Here is a 26,671-nt window from a genome sequence, read left to right as displayed (position 1 = left end):
TAGAATATGGAAATGTGAGATTTGTTTTAGTGTATTATCATTTGACCAACTGGTTCATAGTGCAGATGCATAAATACACATTTATAGTGATAAATGTATGCTTTATTTATCTTGCTGTATTGATATCTAAGTTAAGAATATAGGTGCTGAGTACACTGGTTGCAATGGGTATGTGCTTGAGCTATCATATAAAAATATAGTTGTCTGATTTTAGCATTCTAATCATATCTTAAAGGGTTTACTATAAGTAATATATCTAATTATTAGCAAACTATTATATGATGTACTTATTTTAATATTCTAGCTCTTTGCATTCAATTGTAAGTACTGATATATATATCACTCAATGTTTCACAAACTTGTATATAGGTCTCCAATTGTATATGATTTTGGCAATGAAAAAACTGCAGTTCAAGCAGATAATACAGTGAGTTATTTTATCACTTTAAGCTTTTTTAATAATACATAATTTTTATCAGGCTATAGTTTTAGTACCAGCAGGGCTGGCAGCTGCAGTGATTGCAGACTTGTCAAATACAATTGCACTTTGTTTGTTGCTTAAAAAATGCAAAACAAGCATATATAGGTTAGAAATTCACTTGATAACATTCTGCACTTTATCCTGATAAATGAACAATCACCCAGAACTGATAGAATAATACATGTTCTGATTCTATACACCATCAATACTGGCATTTTTGTTTGGTATGTAACATTGTCTAAGTATAAATCTGGGTTTGAATATTTGTGTTCACCAGCCTCAGTGGTTTGGCTTGCTTTATAAGTGTAAGTACTACAGTCCTGCTATAGTTTGAGACACACTTATAAATTTACATACAGTATTTCTGTGATAGGATATTATATCTACCTATATACTTTATAACCCCTAAATGTAGGCTAATTCTTGAATAATTGGCTATACATTCTGAACACATTGATATTCCAGTGCTTCTCAACTCTATGTTAGCAATGCTGAATATAAGGCAGAGATTTTATGGAGTAGATTTTAGTGTTGAACTACATTTATCACTCATATCTACAACTTGAACCTACAATCTGCTTGTTATCATGCTGTTGTACCACAACTTCCATCTTCACTGTTTCACATGAATTTATTATTTCTCCAGGTACTCAGTTGCAACATACAACAGATTGCAATGTTTAGAGAGAGAATCTCAGTTTATATTCATAAGTGTCAAATAAGTCAGGCTCAAGGTTGTGAACTGTGCATGCTATCTAAAGAGATGAATTACAACTTCAACAACATATCATTGTTGAAATTGGATTTATTTGGTTTGACTTCTCTATCTATAAACCAGAGCTCTACTCTGACATGTATTCTAGTCTAATACAAGCCAAGACATTACAAGTACCATCAACATCATCAAATCTTTCATGCAACGTGTGGATTCGCCGTGGGGCGGACAAACTTGCCACTACCACGGTGAAAAATGTCCTATAGGGGTCCAGTCAGGGACATCCATGTAATCGACACTAGAAAACGGCGTACCTTCAGTATCCCTCGCCCAATCATACGCAACGCCGCACGGCTCTCATAAAGCGGGTACAGAACGACAGAGATGGCTGAGCAGAACGCCCAGATCATTCCGATGACAACCCATGCAGTCAATCCTCTGACGCCGTAAACCGTCTGGGCGAAGAACAACGGCAGAGGAATGAGGATCAGCATCACAAGAGTCTAACATAGGTTTAAGCAACCGGTTTGACAGGCTAGATGCGCAGACATACCAACGCAACCGACGACCAGGCTGCGAGCTTGAAAGCCTTCTGTAAGGCAACGGGATCCAGGTCCTGCGCCGCAACTGCACCGTTCTCAACAGCCCCCACGGGGTTGGTAGAGACATTGCTGGGATCCTGCTTCTTTTCATCCATATCATCCTCGGACGATCTATTTTCACTGGTCTTCTCGGACATGTCTGACTGTGGTGGTGCGTTTATGGCTCGTGTGATGTCAAAGTTGAAGTCTTCTGGCCACTGCCATACGCGTATCAGTCAATGGATGCCTTGGGAGTGGGAAAATACGAACAATAAGAGAAGTGATACAGGAGATGATTCCACCCATGCCAATTGAGGCAAGGTTACCCGCTAACATCTCATAGTTCCCGCCGCTCGTCTGCAGGCAGTAGTCTCGTAAGCATAGATCTCGTACGCAGATTTCGAATGACTCTTACGGTGACGTTGATGGCCTTGCCGTTGAGTGTCGAAGTGGTGACAAGCCATGCAATGATACCACAGCAGAATCCAACAACGGCGCCACCGACGCAGCCCCACTTGTTGGCCTTTCGCCATGTGACACAAATCGCAATGGGGACGACGGCAGCTCCGAGGACAACGCCCATGAAGTCCTGCATAAGTGAAGAGTTCGATCATCTACGGTCAAAGTAATTGAATCTGACACCCACGTAGAGCCATCCCATGGAGATTCCGATGTAGTAGAATATAAGACCTAGGAAGCCCATGACAATCGCGAACAATGCCACCTGTTGGAATTTCAGTACTGAATGCATTACAGTGCACCATCTTGAGCGCACCATCGCATGCGACACCCGCAGAATCTGAGTTTCCGTCGCCTTCGGGTTGATATATTTCTGTCATAAGATGATGAGTCAAATGTCAACTATGCCGCAACCACCACACGCGGACCTTATAGACATCGTACGTCAAGACAGCCGATACCGCGATCAATTCAGCAGATGTCGCCGATGTGACGGCCAAGAACAGGACGATAAGCAGGGCCGCTGCTCCAGACTGCCCAAGCAGCGCTGCCGCGGCCGCGGATGCGGGGAGACCAGCGGAGACGTCTTCGGGGGTGAGCACCATCATGTTCGGGCTACCACGTAGGGCGACTGCAGAGAGACCGAGCGTGGTGGCGAACATAAACGGAATCGCAAACCTGCCGAAGGCGATAGTGAGACGACATTAATGCTAGCAAGGTAGTGTGCCATACCAAGCAAGACCTCCGAGGAGATATGCCTTGACGCAAGTTGCAGGTCTGCTAGCAATTGCACGTTGCCAGTACTGGAGCGTCGAATAAGTGAACACAATGAAAATAAGATTATACAAAAAAACATACGGCTTGGTCCTGGAACACAGTCGCAAAGTTACCAATGACATTGATGACACCGAAAATAAGCCCGTTCTTGGACCGCATCGTGAGGTACGATCCATGCGCATTACCAGCTACTGGAGCCTGCTCTGCCGCCTTGGTAAGGAGATCATGCATAGCACTGAAGCTGCCAATGACTGGACTCGTGGCATATACAGTGTACACAAATACGAAGATAATCGCGAAGAGGACACTCGTATGCGTGCTGAGATTGTAAGATGAGTTTGGATACTGTAGGTAGGATAGAACGGCTAACGCACTAGTCACATAGTAGGGTTGCACGCATGCCACCAACAACCACGTAGATTGCAACTCCGACTGGGATGAGGAAACACGCCTATTGGTGAATCAGCTTGAGATTTCAACATTCCGCGGATGATACATGACTTACTGCGAGTGTGTTCATACCCGTGAGCGAACTGACAGTAGCGGAGCCACCAAGAATCAACATGGAGGAGACGATGATGTTCGTCGCCAAACTATGGATATAGTGATTCAGGACAACTATTATCGGCCGCCCAACCGGAATCATACGTACCCGAAGAACATGAAGACGAGGTGGGCAACCTTGCCCCATCGAGCGGAGACGATTTCGAGCCATGTATGCGCGTGAGGCGCGTTCATCTTCAGCTTAGCTGCAAGCTGCTCGATGTTTAGAGCAGCTACACCGTATATGCCTGTCACACGACCTACCTGTGCGAAGAGAAGAATTTGAACCGTCGCGCCTGCACCGTACCACCACGGGCCGGAAATTCCGTACTCATATCCGACGGCGCTCGATTGCAGCTTTGGAGAGAATGAGACGGGCGGGATCGCCCAAGAAAATATCGATATTGACTCACCAGCGTGGCAGCCCAGGTCCATGCAGAGACGATACCGGATGCAATAAGGCCAGGCTTGACGCTCCTGGAGGCGCTGTTGAATTCTTCGGAGTTCTTGGGCGAGAATCCGGTATAACGGGTTTGTATGGCGGTCAAGCAGACCATGAATGCGGAAAAGAACAGTCCGATTCCTGTGAATCGAAAGGTAAGCTTCTTTTTGGGCACATATAGGGAGCAGAATGGTACGCGCCAACAACTGCAAGGAGGAGTCAGATAAAATCGAATAATCTGCATTTGCATGACGACATACCGACACCATACCCCGCACCCTGAGGAAGGACCGGTCCGTCCGCAGCCATTTCGCGCTCTGCTGGGCAAAGTGGTCGCCTATCAAGATCGACCTAGTCACGGACTTCAACGAAGAAGTCGAAGGGGACAGAACGGGAACGAGATGAATAGCATGAGGTCACCCATATTTATGAGGGCGGCTGGAGACGAGATAACAGCGATAGCAGAGCGTCAAAACGGCTTCTCGCGTGCACTTTTTTCACGGAGATCACGTCGCTCGGTTATCTCTGAGACATCCCAGCAAACTTGACTCGACTCGCAGATAAGGCGGGCGAGATAGCTGAAATCCAGTCAAGGACCATGAAGTCGAAATGGGAGACATCCCAACCAATGATTCTGGGTCGATCTTTTCTGCAGAATGATGACCAGTGAGCTTCATTTCCAGCACAGACAGATACAACTCACCTGCAAGACAGACTCGCACGGCGTCGGCGATGCAGGGCGCTGAGCAGAGTGTGGGGTCGATAATGCGAAGAAGCGCCCATCGTTCGTAAATAGTATCCATATATGGACTAGTGCCCATCCCATATCAGTAGACACCGATCCCGCCCGCACTGATTGCTTTCTCGTCTCTGGCACTGGCTATTCTATACGACCCTCCTCGACCTTGTTTCATCAAGGCGACGCTGTCCCGAAGGCCATCCATGGCTCCTTCGCTCCATCTCGCGCTATTCCTGTGTGACACGCCTATACCAGGTGTCCTCGCCTCGCACGGCGACTACACTGCCATTTTCAATGTCCTCCTCCGTGACTCGCTCCCCGTCGAATCTGGCATAGCATTCACCCTCGACCCGTACGACGTGCGCAACAAGCTGGAGTACCCGCAGAACATCGACGAGTACAGCGGGATCATACTGACTGGATCTGGTTGGTCTCTCCGAGAGGCTGCTGAAGGGACGCGGCTCATTCTTCCTGCAATCAGCTGCGTCGGCATATGAGAATTTGGAGTGGATAAATCGTCTGGTTTCGTATGTGCGGGAGATAGCGAACGAGAAGCCCCATATCAGGGTGATCGGTGAGTTTTGTGTCTACTCCAATTGCGCTAGGCCTATTGGTGTCAGTTGCAAAAAAAGCTCAAGTGTGATCGGAGTGGGGCTCGACCAAGTCTCAGGCCTGCAGTCTTGGCGCATTAGACTAGGTCTACAATGAAGATAGCTGAATCACCGTGAGTAGGAATTTGCTTTGGGCACCAGATCGTAGCGCGCGCGCTCGGCGGAGAGTGCGTCCCCAATGACGGCAAGTGGGAAGTCGGTGTGACGGAAATCGCGCTCACCGAGGTCGGCCGACGACTCTTCGGTGTACCCACCTTGGTGCGCCCCTCCAATCTTACGTCGTTTTACGCAGTTCTGATGTGGAGTTGCGCAGAACATCCAACAGATGCACAGAGACCACGTACCTGCGGTTCCGCCATCGTTTGAGCTCCTCGGCTCTACGCCCATCTCGCTCAATCAGGGCATGGTGCGGTTTTATGAGGGTCGGGGAGCCGGTACACCCGGAGTGGAAGACGTGCATATACTGACGGTGCAGGGCCATCCAGAGTTCACGGAGCACATCGTGGACACGATAGTGCGCGCACGTGAATCAACCGGCGTAATAAGCAAAGATGTTGCGGAAGATTCACGACGGAGGGGCTCATGGCGTAATGATGGTGTGAGTATCATAGGGAAGGTCATATGGGGCGTTCTGGGTGCGGGGACGAGTAGCGCGGCTACATGACCCGGACTTCAGCGTTGGTAGATCACCATGGACGACGGTGGGTGTTTGATCTAGATACTCAGGTACGAGTAGTATCGTGTTTCCCGTACCCGATCCTGACATAATCGCTGGCAGAATTACAAACTGTGTTAGGCTTCTCAAGATCGAGACTAGAAGTTGAACGTACCAGGCTGTTCTGCGCCCGAGTAAAGACTGACGTATCTACCCTGTGGCCTACGCAATTGTGTCGGAAGATATCTGTGGCTTGTTTTAGAATTGGGTGCGTGAAATTCTATATAATTCCTCCGACCCATGTCCGCGATCTCCGCGGAAGCAGGGTATGTGGAGTACTCCTGGCCGTTAAGGCGATGAATTCATCCATTGAGTTTACAATGAGACATGTCTTCGACATCCCACTGTGCTACTCATACCCACAAAGAAAACATCCAGCCTCATCATACGTACGGTGTCGTCTACATTGGCCGAGGTATGTTTGCTCGATGTTTGCGTTTCGGGGTGACTGAACGTCCTCATGCAGTACGATCACAGGATTACTCCCAGCTGATGGCCTGCAGACGGTTTTGCCAATGCCCAGTCAGTTGTGATGAAGTACTAAATCTTAGGAGCGATATGAGACCCGAGTAGGAAGTCCTATGGTGAAATAAGGTGGGACACGACATGCATGGCTGATGATGCCTAGCTAGGGCATGCCGAATCTTCGGAGGATTGTATTTACAGATGAGCTCTGGTAGAGGTCTGGACCGTAGCCAGGGAGGAGAGCTGTCATATCTATTTCTGCACCCGTCCGCAGCTGAACGTTGAAGTACTTGAATTACATTTGAATCTCGATGCCTTGAAGGCGACTTGAGGCGGCGAGATACAGAGGAACGGAAGTGTGACAGCGATGTGACTATCACGTACGGTCACCGTGTTACTTGCTGTATTTAGGATTTTGAGTGGATTTCCGTGAGGTTGTCGACCTCAGCCGTCTATAGTACCATCATCCGCTTGTATTACCCATTTGCGGCAGAGATTTGAGAGTTCGAGGTCGCCTCAGAGCCGGAACGATATCCATTGGAAGCCGGTCACCCCCTCGTGACCACCCCAGTGCGCGGCCGGCTGTGCAGCAGCAGCCCACTCGGACGAGCAGCCTGAACGTTACCGTAACGCAGTTGCGCTGAGCGCGTCGGACGAATCTGTAAGCTGGAGCAGGTGAGTCGACGGATGGCTACGCCCGCGCGATAAGATCACCAAAATCACACAGTGTCCGTCCGCGAACGCCCGGTATATAGCTGCGCCCACCACCATCACTGTCGGCGCTCGCCTCGGCCTTCCACCTCTTCAGCGTCGACCATGTCCTGGAAACTGGGCTCGAAGAGTACGTATTCGAGTGTCCTCCCTGCTCTCGATGTTGTGTGACCGCGCACCTTCACAGAGCCCAAGGATCTCAAGGATAATGGCGCCCTCTCCCGCTCCGTGACCCCCATGCCCTCGCGCGCGGTCACCCCTAAGCCCCCCGACAACCCAGAGGCGAATTTGCGCCAGGGCTTGCTCACTATCCGCATATTCTCGGGTACGTCGTCGCCGCCTCTGCTGCATTCCCGCCGCTTACTGTGATCTGGGCGCAGGACGCGGTCTATCGCTCCCACCCGGGGTACCGATCCCAGACAACGTCCAGAAAGCACTACAGTCCGCCCCACCGCCGCGGGCCGCCCAGCGTGAGAGCCTGCAACGCAGACGATACTGGTGGCTGCCCTACGTCGTACTCGAGTTCGACAAGAACGAGGTGCTGATTGATGCGTTGGGCGGTGATCTCTCCAAGCCAGAATGGAACCACAAAGCCGATTTGTAAGTGCCACATTCACTCCGTCTTGCGAGTATGTCTGACCTCTTGCACACAGCGACGTGTCTCGTATGTCTAATATCGCCGTCTCTGCGTACTTGCGCACTGCTCCGAGCGTGCCCGGACAGGGCGATATGGGCAACGATCTGCTGCTGGCTCGTGTAGACATGACTCCGGCATTAGACGGGCATGTACGTTGCTTCTTCTTCTTATCGCTTCACGACTGACAGGGGAACGATATCAGCGGGCGTCAGACCAATGGTACACCGCTACGGCAGGCACGGGCTCGTTCCACTTGAAAATCGACTTCAAGCCTGCGCGTCACGAGTCGCTCACCATCGAGCAGTTTGACCTTTTGAAGGTCATTGGCAAGGGCAGCTTCGGTAAGGTGATGCAGGTCCGGAAGAAAGACACGCAGCGGATATACGCTCTGAAGACCATCCGCAAGGCGAACATTGCCCAGAGGCCAGGCGAAATCACACACATCCTTGCGGAGAGGACAGTGCTTGCCCTAGTCAACAATCCCTTTATAGTTCCACTCAAGTTCTCATTCCAATCGCCTGATAAACTATACCTAGTTATGTCTTTCGGTGCGTTTCCTCTGGTTGCCGTGTAGCATTTGCCGTATATTCACTTGCTACGATGAAGTCAATGGTGGAGAGTTATTCTACCATCTGCAGCGCGAGGGCAAGTTTGATGAGAGCCGCAGTCGATTTTACGCAGCAGAGCTATTGTGCGCGTTGGAGCACCTACACAGTTTCAATGTTGTATATCGGTACGTGTGTTACGAAGCAACCGGTCCGCTGGTGTGTACTCAACTCAAGTCTTTGCAGAGATTTGAAGCCCGAAAACATTCTGCTTGACTACACAGGTCACATCGCATTATGCGACTTTGGTCTGTGCAAACTCAACATGTCAGAGACGGAGAAGACTAATAGTAAGTATTAAATTCCGTCAAGGTTTCCTACCGATCGTTCATGTTATTATTAAGCATTCTGTGGAACCCCCGAATATATTGCGCCCGAACTCCTTGAAAGTCAGGGCTACACAAAAACAGTTGACTGGTGGACTCTGGGTGTACTGTTGTACGAGATGATGGTGCGGGCTCGTGATCTCTTATAATATGAGACGGTCTATTCACTAATAATCTCTTGCAGACTGGTCTCCCACCCTTCTACGACGAAAATGTCAATGTCATGTACCAGCGCATCCTCTCAGATCCCCTTGTTTTCCCTCAAGACATGTCGTCGGAGGTGAAGCACATCATGTCGGCGCTGCTCCAGCGAAATCCGGCGCACCGCCTTGGCGCCAACGGAGCGGAGGACATCAAACGCCACCCGTTCTTCGCAAGACATATCGATTGGAACCGGTAAGCTTTAGCCAGGGCCTTCGTATCATACAGTTCACTGATTTGACGTACAGGTTAATGGCGAAAAAGATCCAGCCACCATTCAAGCCCAGTGTAGTATGTTGCTCAGCGCGGTACTCTTGCATAAACAATATCTGATCGATTCTTTGTAGGAATCCGTTCTTGATACCGCCAACTTCGACTCCGAGTTCACCACAGAGCAGGCTCAAGACTCGCACGTCGATGCAACGCCGCTTTCTGAGACCGTGCAAGACCAGTTCCGGGGATTCACCTACAATCCCGGGAATGAGTACCTCAGCGAAAGCGTGAGCTATTCCAGCGTCATGGGCTGAGCGGTCCGCCTGCTTGCGCCTCTGCTCTGGAGCATGGGGCAGCGCATGAACCACGCATCCGCGCATTGTGTGTGGCACTTCTTGCTAATCTCCCGCTTCGTTATTTACTGCTCGCCGCCGCTTTCGATTTTCCGCATGCACACGCATGTTGGCTCGTGTTTGGTCTATGGTATTTTTCGATGTTGCTATTGTTTATCGTGATAACCCCCGTGTCGGGATTCGTGCGCGCGTCAGCACGGACTTGCATGTAGCCTTGGTCTCCGCTTCAAATATATAGTTAGGGGTCCCTGTTGTATGAATTGGCCGTCAAATACAGTACACAATGTTGTAGACTGTGAAATGCTCTGTATTCAATCTATTGAATGTAGCAAGGTGTTGGGTTTGGCTGGTAGTTTCAACTGAGCGAACACTACGGTGTCAGACATCCATAACATGATATAAGGTTACCGTTGTATGTACACCGCAATAATACGTGTCTGTATGACGTTAGCCATACGGACCGCCCTGTCGAATAGCATTAACCTTGACAAGAATCAACCATTGACCATTGCACCATGCTAGCATCATATGCCATGCCATGTACATACCTGATCTTCAACTCCAGGGTGATGGGAAGAGGTGAGCGATCCAGCTTCATTAGACATAGATGATCCACTTGGTTGAGAGAGTGGGATTGACAAGTTGACGTCCCTATTGGTCTCCTGTAGGTGCCGCAAGTGACGCCTTGCATTGAGTGTTGCCAACATTGAGTTCAGCTCCACTGCTTGGAACTTGAGTACGCGGCAATCCTAACGCTAGATATGCACTCACGCTTTGGAAGCAGAAAGTAGATCGAGATCCAAATGAGGTTGTTTGGCATAGTCAGGTGCTGTGGAAACCCAAGATCAGGCGGTGTGCGTCTATGAACAGTGTATTGGTTAGGTGAACTCACAGTCACAATGACGCATGCTGAAAATACACTGAAAACATATCTTTCGTGAACGGCTGGTATAGGGAAGCAACAGTACACACTCACTTCGGAAGTAAACCAGTATTCACGCTATATAGCATGAGAATGTTTATCAGGGAGTCGGTTCTATTTCAGCCATATGAGTATAGCACGAAATTGCAGATATAGCTTGCGCCGTACCCACGAAAGCCGGTCCGACTGCGCCATAGCAAGTACAGCAGCGAGCTCGTGATCAAGAAGTCCGCAATAACCTCTGATGCATATGCAACATATAATAGATACTGACTCAAGCTGCAGCAATCAAATGGGACGGATGAATGCGCCGCTCACGAATATCTCGCTCATGTCAAAGTAAGTTGGTATATGAAATCTGTGGGCCAATTGGTAAGCTATAAATTCCGTGTGTGGTACGTAAGTCGCTGGCACAATTTAAAGCTGACCGCTGCATGAACAATATCGGTGAATCATCCGCAGGAAAATCGATAATCGTACCTAGATTGAGGCCTGAAAGTCGTGAATACCCGGGTCTTATCTCACGAAATTAAGATACACGCACCAACTGCAAGAAAGTTATTTATGACCTACACCGAGATGAGTATCAACGCATCAAGTATTGTGACAAAGTCATCACGTTAGCTGCTAAGAGACCCTTCTTCCGTACGCTCACTATTATGGAAAATGTTAGACCACTTCAATAAATTTGAAACTCAAGCTTGCGTTTCCATATCCGCACAGTGAAGACTCTAGAGAGACGAGTTAAATCAGTATCCGATGATGGTGCGATGAACAATGTGGATATTTACCCTCGGACCAACAGATCGATGAATGCCTTCAGTATCCCATGTTTGGTCAGCTTCAACCAAGCTCGTACCATGACATGCGACGCACTTTGACTGTGACGTGAGCCTGACACATATGAGCTTGATTCTGTATACAGGCTCAGAATTGGCTAACTCACCGCTAAACTCCTGTCAGAGAATGACCGCAACATTATGGCAGCCCGTCGATATGATCAATTGGGATAGAACGCACCATGAGATGTCAAAAAATCCAGACCAGTGCGAGTGTCCCATCACAGCACGTTCGTACAGAGCGTCGAGCAAAAAAATATCATGGGCAAGATCAAGTAACCTAGCGGGCGTATCGGCATCATACCACCTTTCGCGATACACTGTATACCACTCTTGTCGATGACATACCATAGAATTAGCACCTAGGGAGAAAATATACGGTTATTCCCCCCCGTAAAAATCGCTGAAAGTTTGATTGTACCGTGATCTTGAGAAGACTGGAATCCGTTGCATACGTCTTGTAGAAAAAGAGTGTCTGAGCTGACGTGATACCGCACAGGCTTCCCGAATCATCAGCCTCGTTCATTGACCAGAAATCCTGCTTGACTAACATAGATACAAAAGTTATAGCTGCATCGCGCATTAAGAGATGCTCAGCCTACGAGCAGTTTCACAAACGTACAGATGAAAACAGCACCAAGTGTTGTATTGAGTGGAAAGCTTGGCTGAGCTATAGACATGTGTATTGGACAAATGGGGTACGGGTTTTGGTGCGCTACTGAGGCCTCCCCTTAAGATCCTTCGGATTAAAGTTTGACCCCCGGAAAGTTATTGAAATACATCACGAAAGTAGAGACGAATCGGAATGAGGTCTGCTCACCTGTTCCCAGGTGATAGGTTTTCTCACTAACATGAAACAACATACCATCATCTATCCAACCGTCCGAAGGCCCCGCTCCTTCTGAGTCATGAAGCGAGATCTTGAGGCTGCCATATTCCATTGCTTGTCTTAAAGGCAACGCACGCCTTTGCATACGCCACAGATGTACTCAGATCTTTGCAAATAGTCATAATAACTGTATGTGTCACTAGCACCCGCCATCTCGCAGGATAAGGCTGTGACTTATCATAACATGCCATTGGTATATGTATCAGTTTTGACTAGATCGCACAACTTCGCTATTGCTTAAGGTCTCCGAAAATTGACCGATTCCACTTGCTAGGGGAAGGAGAATACTGTAACAGTGGAGCGGAATGACAATCGGCGTTCGAACACTTCGAACGTACATGCGGGGATCATGCGAGCTGCTTAGGAAGATGGACCAGCTGTACAAATCAAGAACGCAGGATGCTGAACTCACGGATGTCAAACCCTCGGACAGTTGTATCAGACAAACACTAGAAGTTATTGACATCCTGGCATGAGACTGTATTTCAACGTATCTGCCGTGCAGTCGGACAAGCGCTTGGTCACTTGAAACTCGATGTTCTAGTAGCAGCAACCATTTCATCTGCCAACGAAGACTATTGTCGGCCAGCTAGCTCTAAATGGGGTTGCAAGGTTTGGTGAGTTCGGACCTCGTTCCTAGATGTGTCGAAGAAAGATAAGTTATCACTCATGTCATAGGAGATTCCACACAGGTGGGCATCAGGATCCCACGGTAATTCTTGAGGGATCAAAAGGCTAGTGTGCTGTCCCGCATTCTGTCAGCTGGTGAGCCTCCTAAAAATATGGTTACTCACGAACATGTAACTCACCCACCGCCTGACAAAAAAGCGGCCTGTCACGGTGCCACTAACCCCATGTCGTCATACTTTCAATGACATTGTTACAACACTCTCAGTTGTATTGATTTTGATCTCATTGACAACTTTAAATCAATTTTGCGTGTTGGGATTTGCATAACTTGGAGAATGTCCGGTAAACGGAATCGCAGCTGGGGGTAGAGGAAGAAGCATCGGGCGCTTAATACCAATCGACACATTCTATCTGCATTCATCACTTCCGCTACCACGAAATGACCTCGATTCACTTTGACTTATTGAAGGAGGACGAGCTTGAAGCTGCTCATGCGATAGAATTAGCCTCATATCCAGCCGATGAGGCGGCCAGCTTGGATGTTTTCCGGTGAAGTAATCTCAAATTCTAGTCATTACCTGACCCTCACGCGCATAACTTAGATATCGCCAATCTCGAGCACCAGAACTATTTTTGGCCGCCTATACTCTCGAGGACTCTGGCCGTACGCTTATAGGCTATGTCTGCGCTACTCTATCGCCCGCAAAAACACTCACGCACGAATCGATGTCGACGCATGTCCCCGGTTCGTCCTCTGTGTGCATACATTCCATCTGCGTGTCTCCAGAATGCAGAAGACAAGGCGTCGCTCTCAGTCTCCTTAATGAATACATCTCGCGGCTACAGTATGCGCTGAAGAGCGGTGTGGAGTACAAGCAAGTGCTCCTAATTGCGCATGAGGAGTTGAGGAGCTTATATGAGAAAGCGGGTTTTGAATGGGTAGGAAAGAGCTCAGTTGTGCATGGCGCAAATCCATGGTTCGAAATGCGCCGGGATCTTAGTCGTCCATCGCAGCCTGTGGCGCCCCCACCTGGGATCTGGGAAGCACTGCAGCGCGCATCAGGCTCAAAAAACCGGCCACAGGCTCTGGCGCTTGCTGCATTTCCCAATGGCGCACAGGATCTTGTATCTAACGACGGGATGGGGACCCTGAGTAACAAATTCGACCTTCTGTGCCCGCGGAGCGGCTGCGGGAGCATCATCCTCAAGGCAGGTGTAGGATCCCTCGTCGAGCGAGCGAGCATGCAACTCGATCCACCTCAAAGAACTACTCCTAACCCGCTTGTGCTACTTCCCCCTCCGCCGGAGACGATGAATTGGTGGCTGGTGACACCTAATGCTATGGCCTTCGAAAACATTGGATTCACTCGTGCGGTTGTTTCGGACGGTAAGTATAATCTCGCTAAATGTAAACCCTCCCAGGAGTATTTGTGACCATCTTTGCAGATACAACCAAAAGGGTGAAGTTGCTTATCTGCGCCGAATGCGACCTAGGTCCTTTAGGGTGGTGCGAGGAAGGCGGGAGTGAATTCTGGTTGGCATGTAGCCGCGTAGGTTACCAGCAGTGAGCAATTCGTCCATATGGACGCCTAGTGCGGGTAGCGAGGTCACGATGCATACGCGTACATTCCGCATGAAATTACCGGTGACACAAGCACGAAACCAGCAATAGAACCATAATGGCTTCGCTGCCTGTGAAATAGTAACAGAGCATAATATACGATTTAGACACTTCGATTAGCTCACAGTGCGTTATTGTGCTTAATAAAACGGCTATATGTCGTGTCTTAAAAGTGACCAGATAAGTCCGAGTAATGTTGTCGGACAGCGTCTCAAACATTCATCTAGTCGCGCGTAGTCCGAAACATGCTAGGAAGTATTCCTGCAGACCAAATACTAGATAGAGGATAAGTAATCATACAGCCAGGGCACAAAGTGTATATGCCCTGGCAAAGCTCATCATGTCTTGAAGACAATGATGAGTATGAGGAGCACCAAAATGAGGATGGCGATCATCACAGTTGAACCTACATCCAGATGGGATGGGATGGTCGGCAATTCGCAGCAGACAGTAGCCTGAGGAAACACAACATACCATTATCCTTCGCCCCCTTTGCTACGCGATCCAAGTGTCGTCTAGCGCCACTTAGCCTGCCATCTGTCCGGTCCAAGTCGTGATCAAGTCCCTCCAGCAAACCAGTGTGCACATCCAGCTCATCGTTGATCTGGAGTGATATATCTCGCTGTCGGCCAATGGACTGCGAGAGGCGGTCTAGGTGCACGTCTTGCTCGTCCATCATCTGTCGTTGCGCCTGCAGCATCTCCTCGGACGAGGGGTAGCCTGCTTCCGGGTCGTCGGTGTATGGAGCAAAAGAAGGCTCGCTTTCCTTGTCCGATATAGGCGGCGGTGGGGCAGGTGACGAAGGCTTTGAGGACAGTGAGGACGTAGACGGTGAGGATACCAGGTCCTCAAAGCTGAGATATGCGTACTTCAAGTTGACCAAGCTGCATGACGAGAAGGAGACCGTAGGCGTACCTCTGCACACCCGCAGCTTCACCTTCCTGCCCGAGCATGCCCCGCATCCGCTCGTACTGGCTCCTAAGCAGCTTCACAGCATCAGTTCGGCCCTCCCTCTCTTCTAGTTCAAGCACCCCGGAATTAAGCTGCTGCATATTACGGGCGATCTGGGGTATGTGGAGAGATGAGGCATTGGGGTTCGCTAGTGTCTGTAATCGCTGGCGTTCGAGTAGCAACGACAATGTTTGTGTCGAAAGAGATGTTAACCTGGCTAAAGAAGACATTGAGCTAAACAGGGCCGGAGATAGAGAAGGGGGAGGGGATACAGTCGATGACGGCAACGGGTCCAGGGCGTGAGACAAAGTCGGGAGTTCCGGTTACGCGGATAGTTTGGTCATTTACAGGAATTAATTCTAGGTAATCGAAATAATAAACTAGAAGCTTTAACTAAGTAAGATACCACAGCGCATTATCGGTAGTATATCGTACGGCGACTGATCTCTATCACATTTTGCAAGCTTTGCGCTCACACTGTGTACACCATGTCTCAGCAAAGAAAAGCTCTCTGGGAAGCCGAGCTCGACGAAGATCTACAGGATGTTGACTTGAACCTCGCCATTGGGAGTTACGGCCAGAGTGGTCTCTATGACGATGGTGAGTATGGTCTGGTCTTCGTAAAAAAACATTGCTCATCTGCGGAGCAGCCCAGTCGCGGATAGACGAGGCTACTTTGTTAGCTGTGCAGCAGCAAATGGCGCAGCAAGCGGCGTTCTCTCAAATACCAGATGTTGTTAAACGGGTAAAACCAACCATGCCGATTTTTGCGTAATGATTGACACCGTGTAGTTCATCGTGCATTTTCATCAAGCAGTTTTGGACAACAATCTCGCAGAGATCACCGTTGCCTACGAGAGCGGTTGGAACCGACTAACGGAAAAGTTCTACTCAAAGACGGAGTGGCCAGAGGCAGAGGTGATCGCGCCGTTGGTGAACGATGGTGAGTAGTATCTTATCTTTCCTTCCTCGTCAATGCTACATGTCTTGCTATAGATCAGATATTCCTTATCCTCTACCGCGAACTCTACTACCGTCACGTCTACTCTCGCCTTCAACCCGACATTGATGACCGATTCCACTCATACGAGAACAGCTGTGAGCTGTTCAACTATCTGCTTAGTGCGTAGCTTCCGGATCCACTAGCTTGTCCCATGTCTCACACGTTTTGCAGACTCGGATGGCCCGGTTCCCCTTGAACTGCCGGAGCAATGGCTTTGGGACATAATTGACGAGTTCATCTATCAGTATCAGGCGTTCTGCGTCTGGAGATCAAAAGTGAAGTCAAAGACGGACGAGGAGCTCATCCTACTCGCAGATGCGAGCCAGGTGTGGAGCTCGTACAGTGTCTTGAACGTCCTGTACTCTTTGATACAAAAATCCAAAATCAATGAGCACCTCAGTGCACTGCAAGAAGGAAAGAAAGCGGAAGAGATCGCGTGAGTCGTCATAATGCCTAGTCGGGATGCTTTACTGATCGCCGCTAATAGCGAGATTGTTGGTGAATTTGGCGTTCGCCCTCTCTACCGTATGCTTGGATACTTCAGCCTTATTGGACTCCTGCGAGTACACAGTCTACTCGGCGATTTCACGCTTGCGTTGAAAGTGATGGAAAGTATCGAGCTCAACCAAAAAGTAAAGTATTCCGTCTTATGTTTGCCTTCTCGAGCTGATTTATCTGCAGTCGCCCTTCACTCGCGTCACGGCTTGCCATGTTACCACCTATTACTACGTTGGGTTCTGTTACATCATGCTGCGACGATACCCAGATGCGATACGAGCATTTGTCTCGATATTGAACTTCATCCTCCGGATGCGGCAATATCACACGAGAAGCTACCAGTACGACCAGGTAGATAATCCATTGATATGCTCCTCTATTTTTGATTTAATGAGTGGCATAGATCAACAAAACGGCTGATCGCATGTATGCGCTATTCGCTATCTGCAACGCACTCTCGCCTACTCGACTAGATGACAATATTTCTGGGATCGTCAAGGAACGATATGGCGAGCAATTTTCAAAAATGTCTCGTGGGTGCGTAATTTGCGCCATCACACATTTTTTGGGTATAGCATTGATCCGCGTCATCTAGGGAGGAGGGGATTCCTGCTTTTGAGGAGCTCTTCTTGTATGCGTGTCCCAAGTTTATTTCAGCGAATCCTCCACCGTACGATGATGCTGAGCTGCTCGCAGCTTACGTTGAAGACCCACCAGTCGAGCCTGCGCAACGGCACCTTGCACTTTTCCTCTCTGAGGTGCGCTCTCAAGCGCCGGTGCCGACACTCCGCAGCTTTTTGAAGCTTTACGCGTCACTTGACGCCAAGAAACTCGCAAATTTCTTAGATGCTGACGAAGAGGAAATGGTACAACAGATGATGGTCATGAAGCAGGCTAGTCGAAGCGTGAGTCGGGTCGAGAATGAGAAGGGCCTGCTCGATGGCCAGACGATCTCAACCAGCGATCTAGACTTTGTTATTGACGATGTCAGTATCCTTTTCTTGTTCTCTTTGTGGATCGGAAGCTGATCTCTGCTGCAGAACATGGTTCATATCGCTGAGTCTACTGTCGGACGGCGTTATGCCGGCTGGTTCATCAGAAATACAGAGCATGCGCAGCGTGTTTTTGACACGCTTCGCAACGCTCCCCTTCCCGCCTTGCCAAAACTGAATGCAGCGCCAGTAGCTACCAGTGGGACTTCCGACGCCCCTGCCAGTGCACCACGTACAGGAGGGCAAAGGGTCGCCTGGGGCGGTGTCAAGACCGCTTAGGGCTTGGGGATGATGTTGTAGAATTATGACTGACACATGTGTATCCATGGTTCATTTGAATGACTGCTGTAGCATTTCTCCCCCTCCGGATTGGGGCATGTCCGCATGTTACTCCATTACCTGCCAGCCTTCGCCAGAATTGCTTAAATCAAAGAGTAGTATGATGACGGGTGCCAGATCTGCTGAGCGTTGAGGGGTTGGTTTGGAATGATTGTGATAGTTTACATATACATTATGCTTGGACGAAGCCAGGATGAAAACTTTACGCAGTTATCTACTAAGATGTCTTCTGGTCAGGACTCACTATCATTGCACCAGTAATGCAATCGCAACAGTAGTGCAATTACTGAACTTCCGGCTGCTCCTCCACCTCTAAAATCACCAATAAATCATGTATGATACAAAATACAAGTATGATCACTACCGTGTAGGTTTTGTATGAATGAAAAATGCGAGAGCGACTCGAATGCCCCGCAAGTGTGTTTTGAGGACTACATCTCAATCAAGAGTGGCCTTGGGCATGTGATCACCATGTCCGATTGACACAATAACGCACCATGGCCATGTGAAGAACATACACACTCTTATTCTAATTTCTCCGGAATAATCTGCACAGCGAACCCCTCCTGAATTTGTGTCGAACGATAGCGACTCAAATCTGTGACATTCAGCCACAATCAGCATCGTGAATCTTGACTCAGCCGATGGTAGTAGTGGCGTACTTCGCATAGCTTCGCAGTCCAGCCACTGAACGCGGAGCGGACAAAGAAAACGGGGTGCGCGGCATTGTGACGGTTGACGCGACGTGAACCTCGGAGACTGTTGTGATTTTATTTTGCTCTCGGTATTGCTTAATTCTTGACATACTGAGCCTACGAAATTCATGTGTGTACTTTCGAACATTCTTCATTGACTGGTGAAAACTCCGGAACATTCTGGTAAGATTTGCACTATAGGGAGCCTAGATACTGAAAAAGTTGCATTACTGGTGCAATGATAGTAAGATCAGAGATGGTACATAATGATGATGATGATGAGCCACCAAACTTTGGTAGCAAGTTTCACCATCAGTCTTCAACTATATGATCATTGCTTGACTCACAAGTTCAAGTTAATCTCCTGGTAAGTACTGCATTTCCGAAAGCATTTCCGAAGGCTTGAGGACACTGAAATCCAAGTCATGTAGCCAAATGAATTATTGATTGTATTGATGCCCATGCGCTGCCAGCCATCTCCGAGTCTGTGACAATATCGGATGACAGCCTGGGATATTGCTGCTATCCAGTATGATAATCGATATCTACTTCATTGTTACCACGACGCGCGACGACTCAAGAAGACTTCATCTTACTCGAGCACAATCTTAACACAGGCTCATCCGTCGACCACCATAGTGACCATGTCTGACTCAACCGCAAATCGACTGCCTACGAACGTGAGGCCGAAACATTACGATCTGACTGTCGTTACGGATTTGGTCAACTCAACATTCTATGGAACCGTTAAAGTGAAGTAAGTGCAATCGCCGCAACGTGAGCACATTTGAAAAACCGTTTCGCGACTATAGGTTGGACGTGCAGGAACAAACCTCGCAAATCATTTTTCACACCAAAGACTTGGAATTATATCAGCTTGTTGTCTATTCGGACGTATTGGGTATCGGGCAGACAGCGGCGTCAACCTCATTCGACACGAAGACGGAACGCGCAATTGTCACCTTATCCACTGCCCTTCCTGCCAGTTCGAAGGCCGTGCTTGACGTCAGGTTCACAGCAGGGCTTACAGATTCACTGATCGGCTACTATCGCTCCGTAGGTGGAACAGACGCAAAGGACATCTGTAGCATCACGCAATTCGAGGTAAGCACCTTGGAGGTATGTACCAAAGTCCCTCGTATTGACTATAAGCAAATCATGCCCAGCCAACATCTGCGCGGCAAGCCTTACCATGCTGGGATGAGCCTCTGCTGAAGGCTACGTTCGCGGTGACTCTCATTTCCCGTGCGGACACAGTGAATTTGAGTAACATGCCAATTGTGTCCGAGGTAGGATACGCGACTGGCTTGGACGCATGGCTAGATGGGCGACTTGCGAACTCAAATGATCAGTGGAAGATGACGCGGTTCGAGACCACTCCGCCGGTAGCCCAGGTGTCCTTTGCTTCGCTGCTAAATTTTGACTCTTTCGCAGATGTCTACATATTTGTTGGCGTACGCGAATGGTCATTTTGCGTATCTGGAAAGCTTCTACACGAGTCCTCTGAGCGGGAAAATCCGACCGCTGCGTTTGTACGGTAGGATAGGCACTGCATATATGTTGTCTCTTGCTAACATGTCGCAGCACACCCCGATTCAATCCACCAGGCTGGATTCGCTCTGGACGTCAAGCGTCAAGCGCTTGTACTGTATGAGCAGGTGTTTCAAATCGAATATCCACTACCAAAGCTCGACACACTGGTCGTAAGTGACTTTGATGCAAGTAAGTTCTCGCTGTTATCCAGACTGTCCCCAATTTATTCCTGCCTCCTTATACAGATGCGATGGAGAACTGGGCACGTAGCCCTTCAGAGAGCGTACTGATTGAGTACTAACTAATTGCACTGTATCAGGGTTTGATTACTGGCCGAAATTCGGCATTCTTGCTTGATCCAAAGGCAGAAAGTCTAAACGTGAAGAGACAAATAGCGACGACGGTCACCCATGAAGTAGCTCATATGTGGCTAGTGCTATTCTCAGATACTGTGTTGTGAGGCTTTTTGTTTTGATTGCACTGCCCCTGCAGGTTTGGCAACATCACGACCATGGAATGGTGGGATAACCTGTACCTCAACGAAGGTGTGTGCTGCTCAAGCGTGCAACCAATTACACTGATCTTATTCTTCACAAGGCTTCGCTACTTTAGTCAGTAATGTGTTGATGATGTGCTGTCCGAACTGCGTATTAATGATATACATTCCAGATGGCCAAAGTTACAATATTAGGTGAAGAACAATACCAGATTTAGAGTGAATCTATGTGTTCACACTAAGTATAGATAAGTAGTTATACAGTTACAATTAGAGAGTAATACCGGATCTACATCACCATGACAGGATTTTCCCGGATTGGAAGTCAGACGCCAACTTCGTCGTCCAGTCTATGAATATGTCTATGAAGCGCGATGGGAAGAAAACCTCACATCCAGTGGAAGTTGAATGTTCAGATTCCAATATGATAAATCAAGTAAGAACCACATCTATGCGCTCAAATAGTATCTATGGCTTAAAACGCCGTGGAGATATTCGACGCGCTTTCGTACCACAAAGCTGCTTCTGGTGAGGATTTTATTCTGTCAGGTCATTCGGCAGCCGTAACGTTTGCATAGTTCTGCGCATGTTGTCAAAGTTCGTCGGAGAGGACAGCTTCTTAAAGGGTGTCACTATCTATCTCAAGAAACACCTGTATGCGAACAGCGTTACTCAAGACCTTTGGCAGGGTATTCAGGAAGCAACAGGTAATTCGTCATTTGCCATGCCCAGACTGTGGATTCATTATCATGATGGTAGGTCTGAATATTCCAAAACTAATGGATAACTGGATCAAAAAGGTAAATGGATTTCAGGAAGAATATATGGACTTGAAGCCGACTCATATGTACAGGTCGGTTATCCGGTCATCACAGTAACTGAAACAAAAGATGGCATCCATCTTCGCCAAGATCGCTTCCTGGAGACGGGCCCTGCATCGCCGGATGAAAATGAGACGATCTGGTAACAATTACCCACAAAGATACGAGCGTGGGGCCCTTACCTCTTTCGCAGGACTGTCCCTTTGAGCCTCCTGAGTGTCTCAGATAATGGCGACATTCTCCTTGATACTCAGGCCGTGCTGGACAGCCGAGAGAAGACCATATCTTTGGATATATCTAAACCTTTCAAGCTCAACGCTGGAACTATTAGTTTCTGTCTGTTTCTGCATTCATCTCAATGTAGATCATCAGCTCAAATTGTTTGTTTTTTACAGGTCGCGTGCTCTATACGCCAGAGAGATTAGTTGCAATTGGAAAAGAAGCAGCGAAAAATCCATCGCTGTTCTCTATTGTCGATCGTCTGGGCCTTGTGTACGATGCACTGGAGCTAGCGAGAGCTGGTTTGGCAACAGTCAGCAGTGCGCTATCACTCATTGACGTCCTGCGGGATGAAACCGAAGGTAAGTATAAGATCGTCGTCACAGTATTGTGTTCGTCTATGCAATTAATGCCTTTAAGTCGTTGTGTTAAAGAGTATCGCGGGGAACCTTAGCATACTCTCCTCAGTTTGGTGGGAATATCCTAATATGGTTGAATCATTGCAAGCGTTTGAACGGGTGAATTGTCAGCGATTCGTGTCTCGCAATGCGTACCTATTGATGATGAACTACAGGGTATCTTTGTTCCTATTGTGAAACGGCTTGGGTACGAATTTTCTGAAGGAGAGGACGTGGACTCTCGCGCATTGCGCGAACTGTCGATTACTCGAGCCGCTCTGAGTGGAGACCTGAGGTATGTGTTTATATTGTGTATTTATTTTATGTATTGAAGTTCGGTGCTAGTGTGATTCAAGAGCTGACCAGTCGATTTGCGCACTATATACGGACTGGCGATGATTCAACAATCCCTGCAGATCTAGAAGGGATAATTTACACAATTGTGAGTCATCGCAGCTTGTTGAATTTAGAATATGTCCATATTGACCGCTAAGCTAGGCTGTCCGTTACGGAGGGCGCGATGAGTGGAATGCCGTGAAGCGAATTGGCAGCAGACCCAAGAACCCTGCGTCCGGAATTGCCGCAATGACAGCAATGGGTCACACTTCCGACCTTGAGCTTGCTAAGGAGACATTCCAGTATATTTTATCCGAATGCCGGGATCAAGATCTGGTATGTCCAATATACGGACTCGGAGAAAATCCTGGAACAAGGAGGTTCCTGGTATTGGCATTCAAACAACATTTCCAATTGGCGTGTATTATTAAAAAAATCTCTGGGGCTTCAAAATCTGACGGTATGTTCTAGCTCGTAAAGCGCACTGAAACCAACTTCACTATGCGATACCTTATACCGGTAATGGCACGGGATTCCCTGAAACTACTTACGCTGATGCTCTGCGAAATCTGAACAGCATGCCTTCCAGCTCTTGTCGTCGGAATAGGATTATCAGGAAACTGCCGAATTCTTCAAGGTAGGCTTTAGATTGTCACTAGCGACTCATTTTCGGTGTTGAAAAATGTACTCGTTGTAGGACAAGGACACGGCTAGATACCGGTTGGCCCTGCAATCGACTTTGAGTAATATCGCATCCAGGGCCGCTTGGGTTAAAGTACTTTCGCTTCTGCTTACTCAATTGTATTGGCTAACTTCAGTCGTCAGCGTTCGACCGATGACATCGAAGGGTGGCTGGAAGCTAGTATGAAGAAAGACATACGATAAATTATATCTAAGGAATTGGTAATTGCACTCATAATATCGCCATAGGCATTAGGAACCGAACGCGAGACTGGGGACGACTGAAAATATTTCGTCATACAAGCTGAGACTCGTATACTGTATCCTTATATGTGGGAAGGCACCCTTGCACATCTGCAAATTTCGCAGGCAGGGCATCGAGTATTGAAATGCCTTTGCCAGGTGTAGCGAAACGGAAAAACGTCAATCAGATGCTTAGATAAAGTGGAGTACATTGAGACACATTCAAGGGCTTTGCGTTTGTCTCTTGAGGCGTCGGAAGAGCATCTCCAAGCTGGAACCATCTTGAAGTAGACTACAGGCCATTCGACACTGAGTTCTGAAGTTTTCGAGAACAAGACCGCTTATATTGGCGGTCAGATTCTAGAGAATGCGGGAGCACAATCAGTGAGAGCTGATTCGTCAGTTGTAGGAGCTAACCTTGCGAGAAATGAACGGATCCCCGATACAAAGAGAGGTGTCGCTCCATTGAGTAGCCTGACGAGATTTTTTGGACGAGTCGAGCTAAGATTCAGTGTCAAGACAAGCCGAACTACGCTAATGCCAAATTCATTCACCGGATCATTGCCCATTGGAATTTCAGAAATACCAACTGGTAAGTAATCATCTAGCATGACTTTCCGCCTTGGAAGTGCACCTCCATGCAATACGCTCATGGCATTCTCCGAATAAAGATGCTGATCGGCCCAATAGCTGCGCACATTAGTCCGTGTCTGCTACAGACAACAATCGCTGGAGAGCAGGAAAGGCTCACCGGAACCAATCTATGAGAGCTTCCCGAACGTCTACAACCGTAGGGATCCAATCATCCCCAGTTGCATAGGCGGTATTGCAAAGAATATACTCAAACGCTTTGGCGGCTCTGTCCTTACGGCGAAACCAGTAGACACCGTTGTTCTTGGGGTTAGAAGCTTGACGCCCTGATCGATATTGTAAATTGGGGAGCAATCCCAACATCTGCAAGGATAGTCGACGAAACTTGCTTAATGATAGGAAGAGATATATAAGAGGACATCACCTACTTGCAATCGACCGATTGTCATTAGAGCAAGAGCATAACTACTAAACGTCACCCCTCGCCGCAGCTGAGATCCGGACGGGTCATTTAACCCTAGAGGTCTCGCCCATGACTTGAGAGCGAATAACATTGTCGGCAGCACAGGAGCTAGCTCGCAATACCGCTTGATCAATGCAGTATTTACTATTCCAAGCCGATCGTTGACATTAAGATCGCAAGATAAGCCAGTTCGTAGATCCTTGAACTTCACTGAGGCTTATAAGCAGTGAGATATTTAACCCACTGACGTTTATACTAACCTATAGGTACAACGGCTTTTGCCACAGGCTCCACTTTGGCGAACTGTGTCCTGATGCGATAGCTTAAACGGCTATTCATGCATCAGTACACCGAGTCGAATTTGGGTCGTAAGGCTTACTGAATATCATATACAGCTAAGCTTCGAATTAACACCGACCCCCAAGCGACACTCAGATAGGGCACCTACGAGGAAGAGATCGATCATCTGGCCTGATTCCATGAGGCCTGTGTGGATCCTAGAACGCAAATGAAGTGTCCAACGTCAAGGGATTATGCTGCCCGGGACGTATAAACCATCTTACCACAATCACCAAATCGAGATCGCTGTGAGGGGAATCGCTACCGTAGCAAGTGCTCCCGAACATTTCAATCTTATACTGAGCGCCGTATTTGTTCTGGATAAGGTGTTTGATTCGCTCGATCGTAGCAGCACGCTTCTGCAAAACTTCTTGGGGTACTGGAGGCGGCTGTTGAAGGCAGAAGTGAGCTGGGAACATTTACAGTGTTCGACACGCTGACCGCAAATTCTGGGGGATCGAGACTACGCCTCGAGCGGGCAGATGTGTGGAGTGACCGTCCCGCCGCAGCCAAACGCTCTCCTTTGCGAACCTGACGTTGGGCCCACGCAGCTTCAGATATTGATACATGGGGTCCAAAAATGGAGGTCAAACGTCCTCTTCGCTCGAAGGTTTGAGTTGTACGCTTAGCGTGGGTATCGAAGAACTCGAGTATCTCTCTAGTGACGAACTCCGTGTGGGTCTAGAAACAAAGTGCCTCAGTAAGTAACGCGATAATTGGTACAAATTGAAAATACAGTCGACTCACATGTGTCATCACGAACGGGTCTTGCACCACAATTGCGTTTGACCACCATCGTGGCGACTGGTACGTTTTGTAGTTTGGTGCAATGCGGCCCTTTGAATATTCGTATCCCCCCACCTCAATCATATAACGAGCTCGTTCCAGCAACTTTTCCTCGTCCGGCAGCACCTCGTCGAATGGCACCTCGCCCCTACGTACGACTCCCTTTATACGACTCTCCACCAGTTTCTCATGTAAATAAATTTTTCGCCTACGGCGAGTGAGGGCTCCATCACGAACAGAAAAGATGTTGAGTCCTGCGCGTGCAACACCCCTATCATACCAAAACCTGAAAAATTATGACGACCCAGCCAAATCCAAATTGAGTGGCGGTCGCGTACCGGAAGAACTCGTACGACTGAGGTATAATATCACTTGACTTGTAAGCCTCAACATCTTGGTACGTTAGACTAATAGGATAGGATTCTGTTATCCACTCGTAGATGACTGGTTGCGTGGAAGTCTTCCTGCTCAAATATAACCAGCGAACGACTCGCATAGGGCTGTCTAGACGACTTCGGCTGTGAATGTTCCAAACCTGGAAGTATCGCTGAGAATGGAAAGTGAAGCGAATGCGACGTCGACCTGGGCGGAAGGATACAGTATTAGTGGGAAGTGACTCCAAGAGAGAAATGGGAGTTGGCGACGCGGCTAGCCTGGGGTTCTACGACAGTCACGTGTACCGCGTCGAGTGCTAACTTACTTTTTTGCCGTCCCGAGTGAAGGTCAATTCAATCTGGAATCCTTCAGCCTCCTACTCCACAACCGGAAGTCCTTTTGGTCGTGCGCCGGGGATATCATCTCAGTGCCTTCAC

At 48.4% G+C, this 26,671-nt stretch overlaps 10 protein-coding genes across 10 annotated transcripts; 6 read left to right on the top strand and 4 right to left on the bottom strand.

Moving 5' to 3' along the window:
* Positions 1–1,393: 1,393 nt before the first annotated feature.
* On the bottom strand, positions 1,394–4,307 carry FIBRA_06535 (uncharacterized protein; the record flags this gene model as incomplete). Its single annotated transcript, XM_012328256.1, has 16 exons — positions 1,394–1,456; positions 1,511–1,699; positions 1,750–1,995; positions 2,048–2,134; positions 2,193–2,366; positions 2,424–2,501; positions 2,553–2,609; positions 2,665–2,914; positions 2,969–3,039; positions 3,095–3,332; positions 3,388–3,464; positions 3,519–3,606; positions 3,666–3,769; positions 3,821–3,913; positions 3,970–4,139; positions 4,259–4,307. 16 exons carry the CDS (start codon positions 4,305–4,307, stop codon positions 1,394–1,396), a joined length of 2,034 nt encoding a protein of 677 aa, XP_012183646.1.
* Positions 4,308–4,940: 633 nt separating this feature from the next.
* On the top strand, positions 4,941–6,012 carry FIBRA_06534 (uncharacterized protein; the record flags this gene model as incomplete). Its single annotated transcript, XM_012328255.1, has 4 exons — positions 4,941–5,163; positions 5,219–5,311; positions 5,470–5,606; positions 5,662–6,012. The coding sequence occupies 4 exons, from the start codon at positions 4,941–4,943 to the stop codon at positions 6,010–6,012; spliced, it is 804 nt and encodes a 267-aa protein (XP_012183645.1).
* Positions 6,013–7,344: 1,332 nt separating this feature from the next.
* FIBRA_06533 (uncharacterized protein) lies at positions 7,345–9,535 on the top strand (the record flags this gene model as incomplete). The annotated part of the gene is made up of 11 exons (XM_012328254.1): positions 7,345–7,369; positions 7,427–7,564; positions 7,620–7,839; positions 7,893–8,025; positions 8,079–8,424; positions 8,483–8,609; positions 8,668–8,771; positions 8,826–8,932; positions 8,992–9,203; positions 9,257–9,299; positions 9,356–9,535. The coding sequence occupies 11 exons, from the start codon at positions 7,345–7,347 to the stop codon at positions 9,533–9,535; spliced, it is 1,635 nt and encodes a 544-aa protein (XP_012183644.1).
* Positions 9,536–10,021: 486 nt separating this feature from the next.
* Positions 10,022–10,691, bottom strand: FIBRA_06532 (uncharacterized protein; the record flags this gene model as incomplete). Its single annotated transcript, XM_012328253.1, has 5 exons — positions 10,022–10,057; positions 10,123–10,295; positions 10,346–10,494; positions 10,551–10,610; positions 10,669–10,691. The coding sequence occupies 5 exons, from the start codon at positions 10,689–10,691 to the stop codon at positions 10,022–10,024; spliced, it is 441 nt and encodes a 146-aa protein (XP_012183643.1).
* A 2,602-nt stretch (positions 10,692–13,293) lies between these two features.
* FIBRA_06531 (uncharacterized protein) lies at positions 13,294–14,422 on the top strand (the record flags this gene model as incomplete). Its single annotated transcript, XM_012328252.1, has 3 exons — positions 13,294–13,403; positions 13,457–14,241; positions 14,301–14,422. 3 exons carry the CDS (start codon positions 13,294–13,296, stop codon positions 14,420–14,422), a joined length of 1,017 nt encoding a protein of 338 aa, XP_012183642.1.
* Positions 14,423–14,813: 391 nt separating this feature from the next.
* On the bottom strand, positions 14,814–15,656 carry FIBRA_06530 (uncharacterized protein; the record flags this gene model as incomplete). The annotated part of the gene is made up of 3 exons (XM_012328251.1): positions 14,814–14,881; positions 14,950–15,329; positions 15,391–15,656. The coding sequence occupies 3 exons, from the start codon at positions 15,654–15,656 to the stop codon at positions 14,814–14,816; spliced, it is 714 nt and encodes a 237-aa protein (XP_012183641.1).
* A 258-nt stretch (positions 15,657–15,914) lies between these two features.
* FIBRA_06529 (uncharacterized protein) lies at positions 15,915–18,198 on the top strand (the record flags this gene model as incomplete). The annotated part of the gene is made up of 10 exons (XM_012328250.1): positions 15,915–16,026; positions 16,077–16,171; positions 16,219–16,369; positions 16,423–16,548; positions 16,601–16,865; positions 16,917–17,061; positions 17,111–17,278; positions 17,331–17,464; positions 17,523–17,913; positions 17,968–18,198. 10 exons carry the CDS (start codon positions 15,915–15,917, stop codon positions 18,196–18,198), a joined length of 1,818 nt encoding a protein of 605 aa, XP_012183640.1.
* Positions 18,199–19,597: 1,399 nt separating this feature from the next.
* FIBRA_06528 (uncharacterized protein) lies at positions 19,598–21,200 on the top strand (the record flags this gene model as incomplete). Its single annotated transcript, XM_012328249.1, has 9 exons — positions 19,598–19,710; positions 19,766–20,057; positions 20,120–20,485; positions 20,561–20,675; positions 20,732–20,769; positions 20,806–20,942; positions 20,979–21,031; positions 21,084–21,097; positions 21,156–21,200. 9 exons carry the CDS (start codon positions 19,598–19,600, stop codon positions 21,198–21,200), a joined length of 1,173 nt encoding a protein of 390 aa, XP_012183639.1.
* A 368-nt stretch (positions 21,201–21,568) lies between these two features.
* FIBRA_06527 (uncharacterized protein) lies at positions 21,569–23,641 on the top strand (the record flags this gene model as incomplete). The annotated part of the gene is made up of 12 exons (XM_012328248.1): positions 21,569–21,689; positions 21,742–21,782; positions 21,836–21,945; positions 21,997–22,139; positions 22,199–22,384; positions 22,443–22,540; positions 22,597–22,715; positions 22,766–22,862; positions 22,919–23,092; positions 23,364–23,393; positions 23,454–23,531; positions 23,582–23,641. The coding sequence occupies 12 exons, from the start codon at positions 21,569–21,571 to the stop codon at positions 23,639–23,641; spliced, it is 1,257 nt and encodes a 418-aa protein (XP_012183638.1).
* Positions 23,642–23,902: 261 nt separating this feature from the next.
* On the bottom strand, positions 23,903–26,355 carry FIBRA_06526 (uncharacterized protein; the record flags this gene model as incomplete). Its single annotated transcript, XM_012328247.1, has 12 exons — positions 23,903–24,040; positions 24,098–24,181; positions 24,235–24,370; positions 24,432–24,634; positions 24,700–24,944; positions 24,995–25,065; positions 25,114–25,129; positions 25,183–25,231; positions 25,298–25,462; positions 25,515–25,754; positions 25,821–26,145; positions 26,198–26,355. 12 exons carry the CDS (start codon positions 26,353–26,355, stop codon positions 23,903–23,905), a joined length of 1,830 nt encoding a protein of 609 aa, XP_012183637.1.
* Between the last annotated feature and the right edge of the window lie 316 nt (positions 26,356–26,671).

This window comes from Fibroporia radiculosa, assembly GCF_000313525.1.
Source record: "Fibroporia radiculosa TFFH 294 genomic supercontigs, scaffold7765, whole genome shotgun sequence".
In the NCBI taxonomy this organism is placed as follows: domain Eukaryota; kingdom Fungi; phylum Basidiomycota; class Agaricomycetes; order Polyporales; family Fibroporiaceae; genus Fibroporia; species Fibroporia radiculosa.
This window is presented reverse-complemented; position numbering and strand designations above follow the sequence as displayed.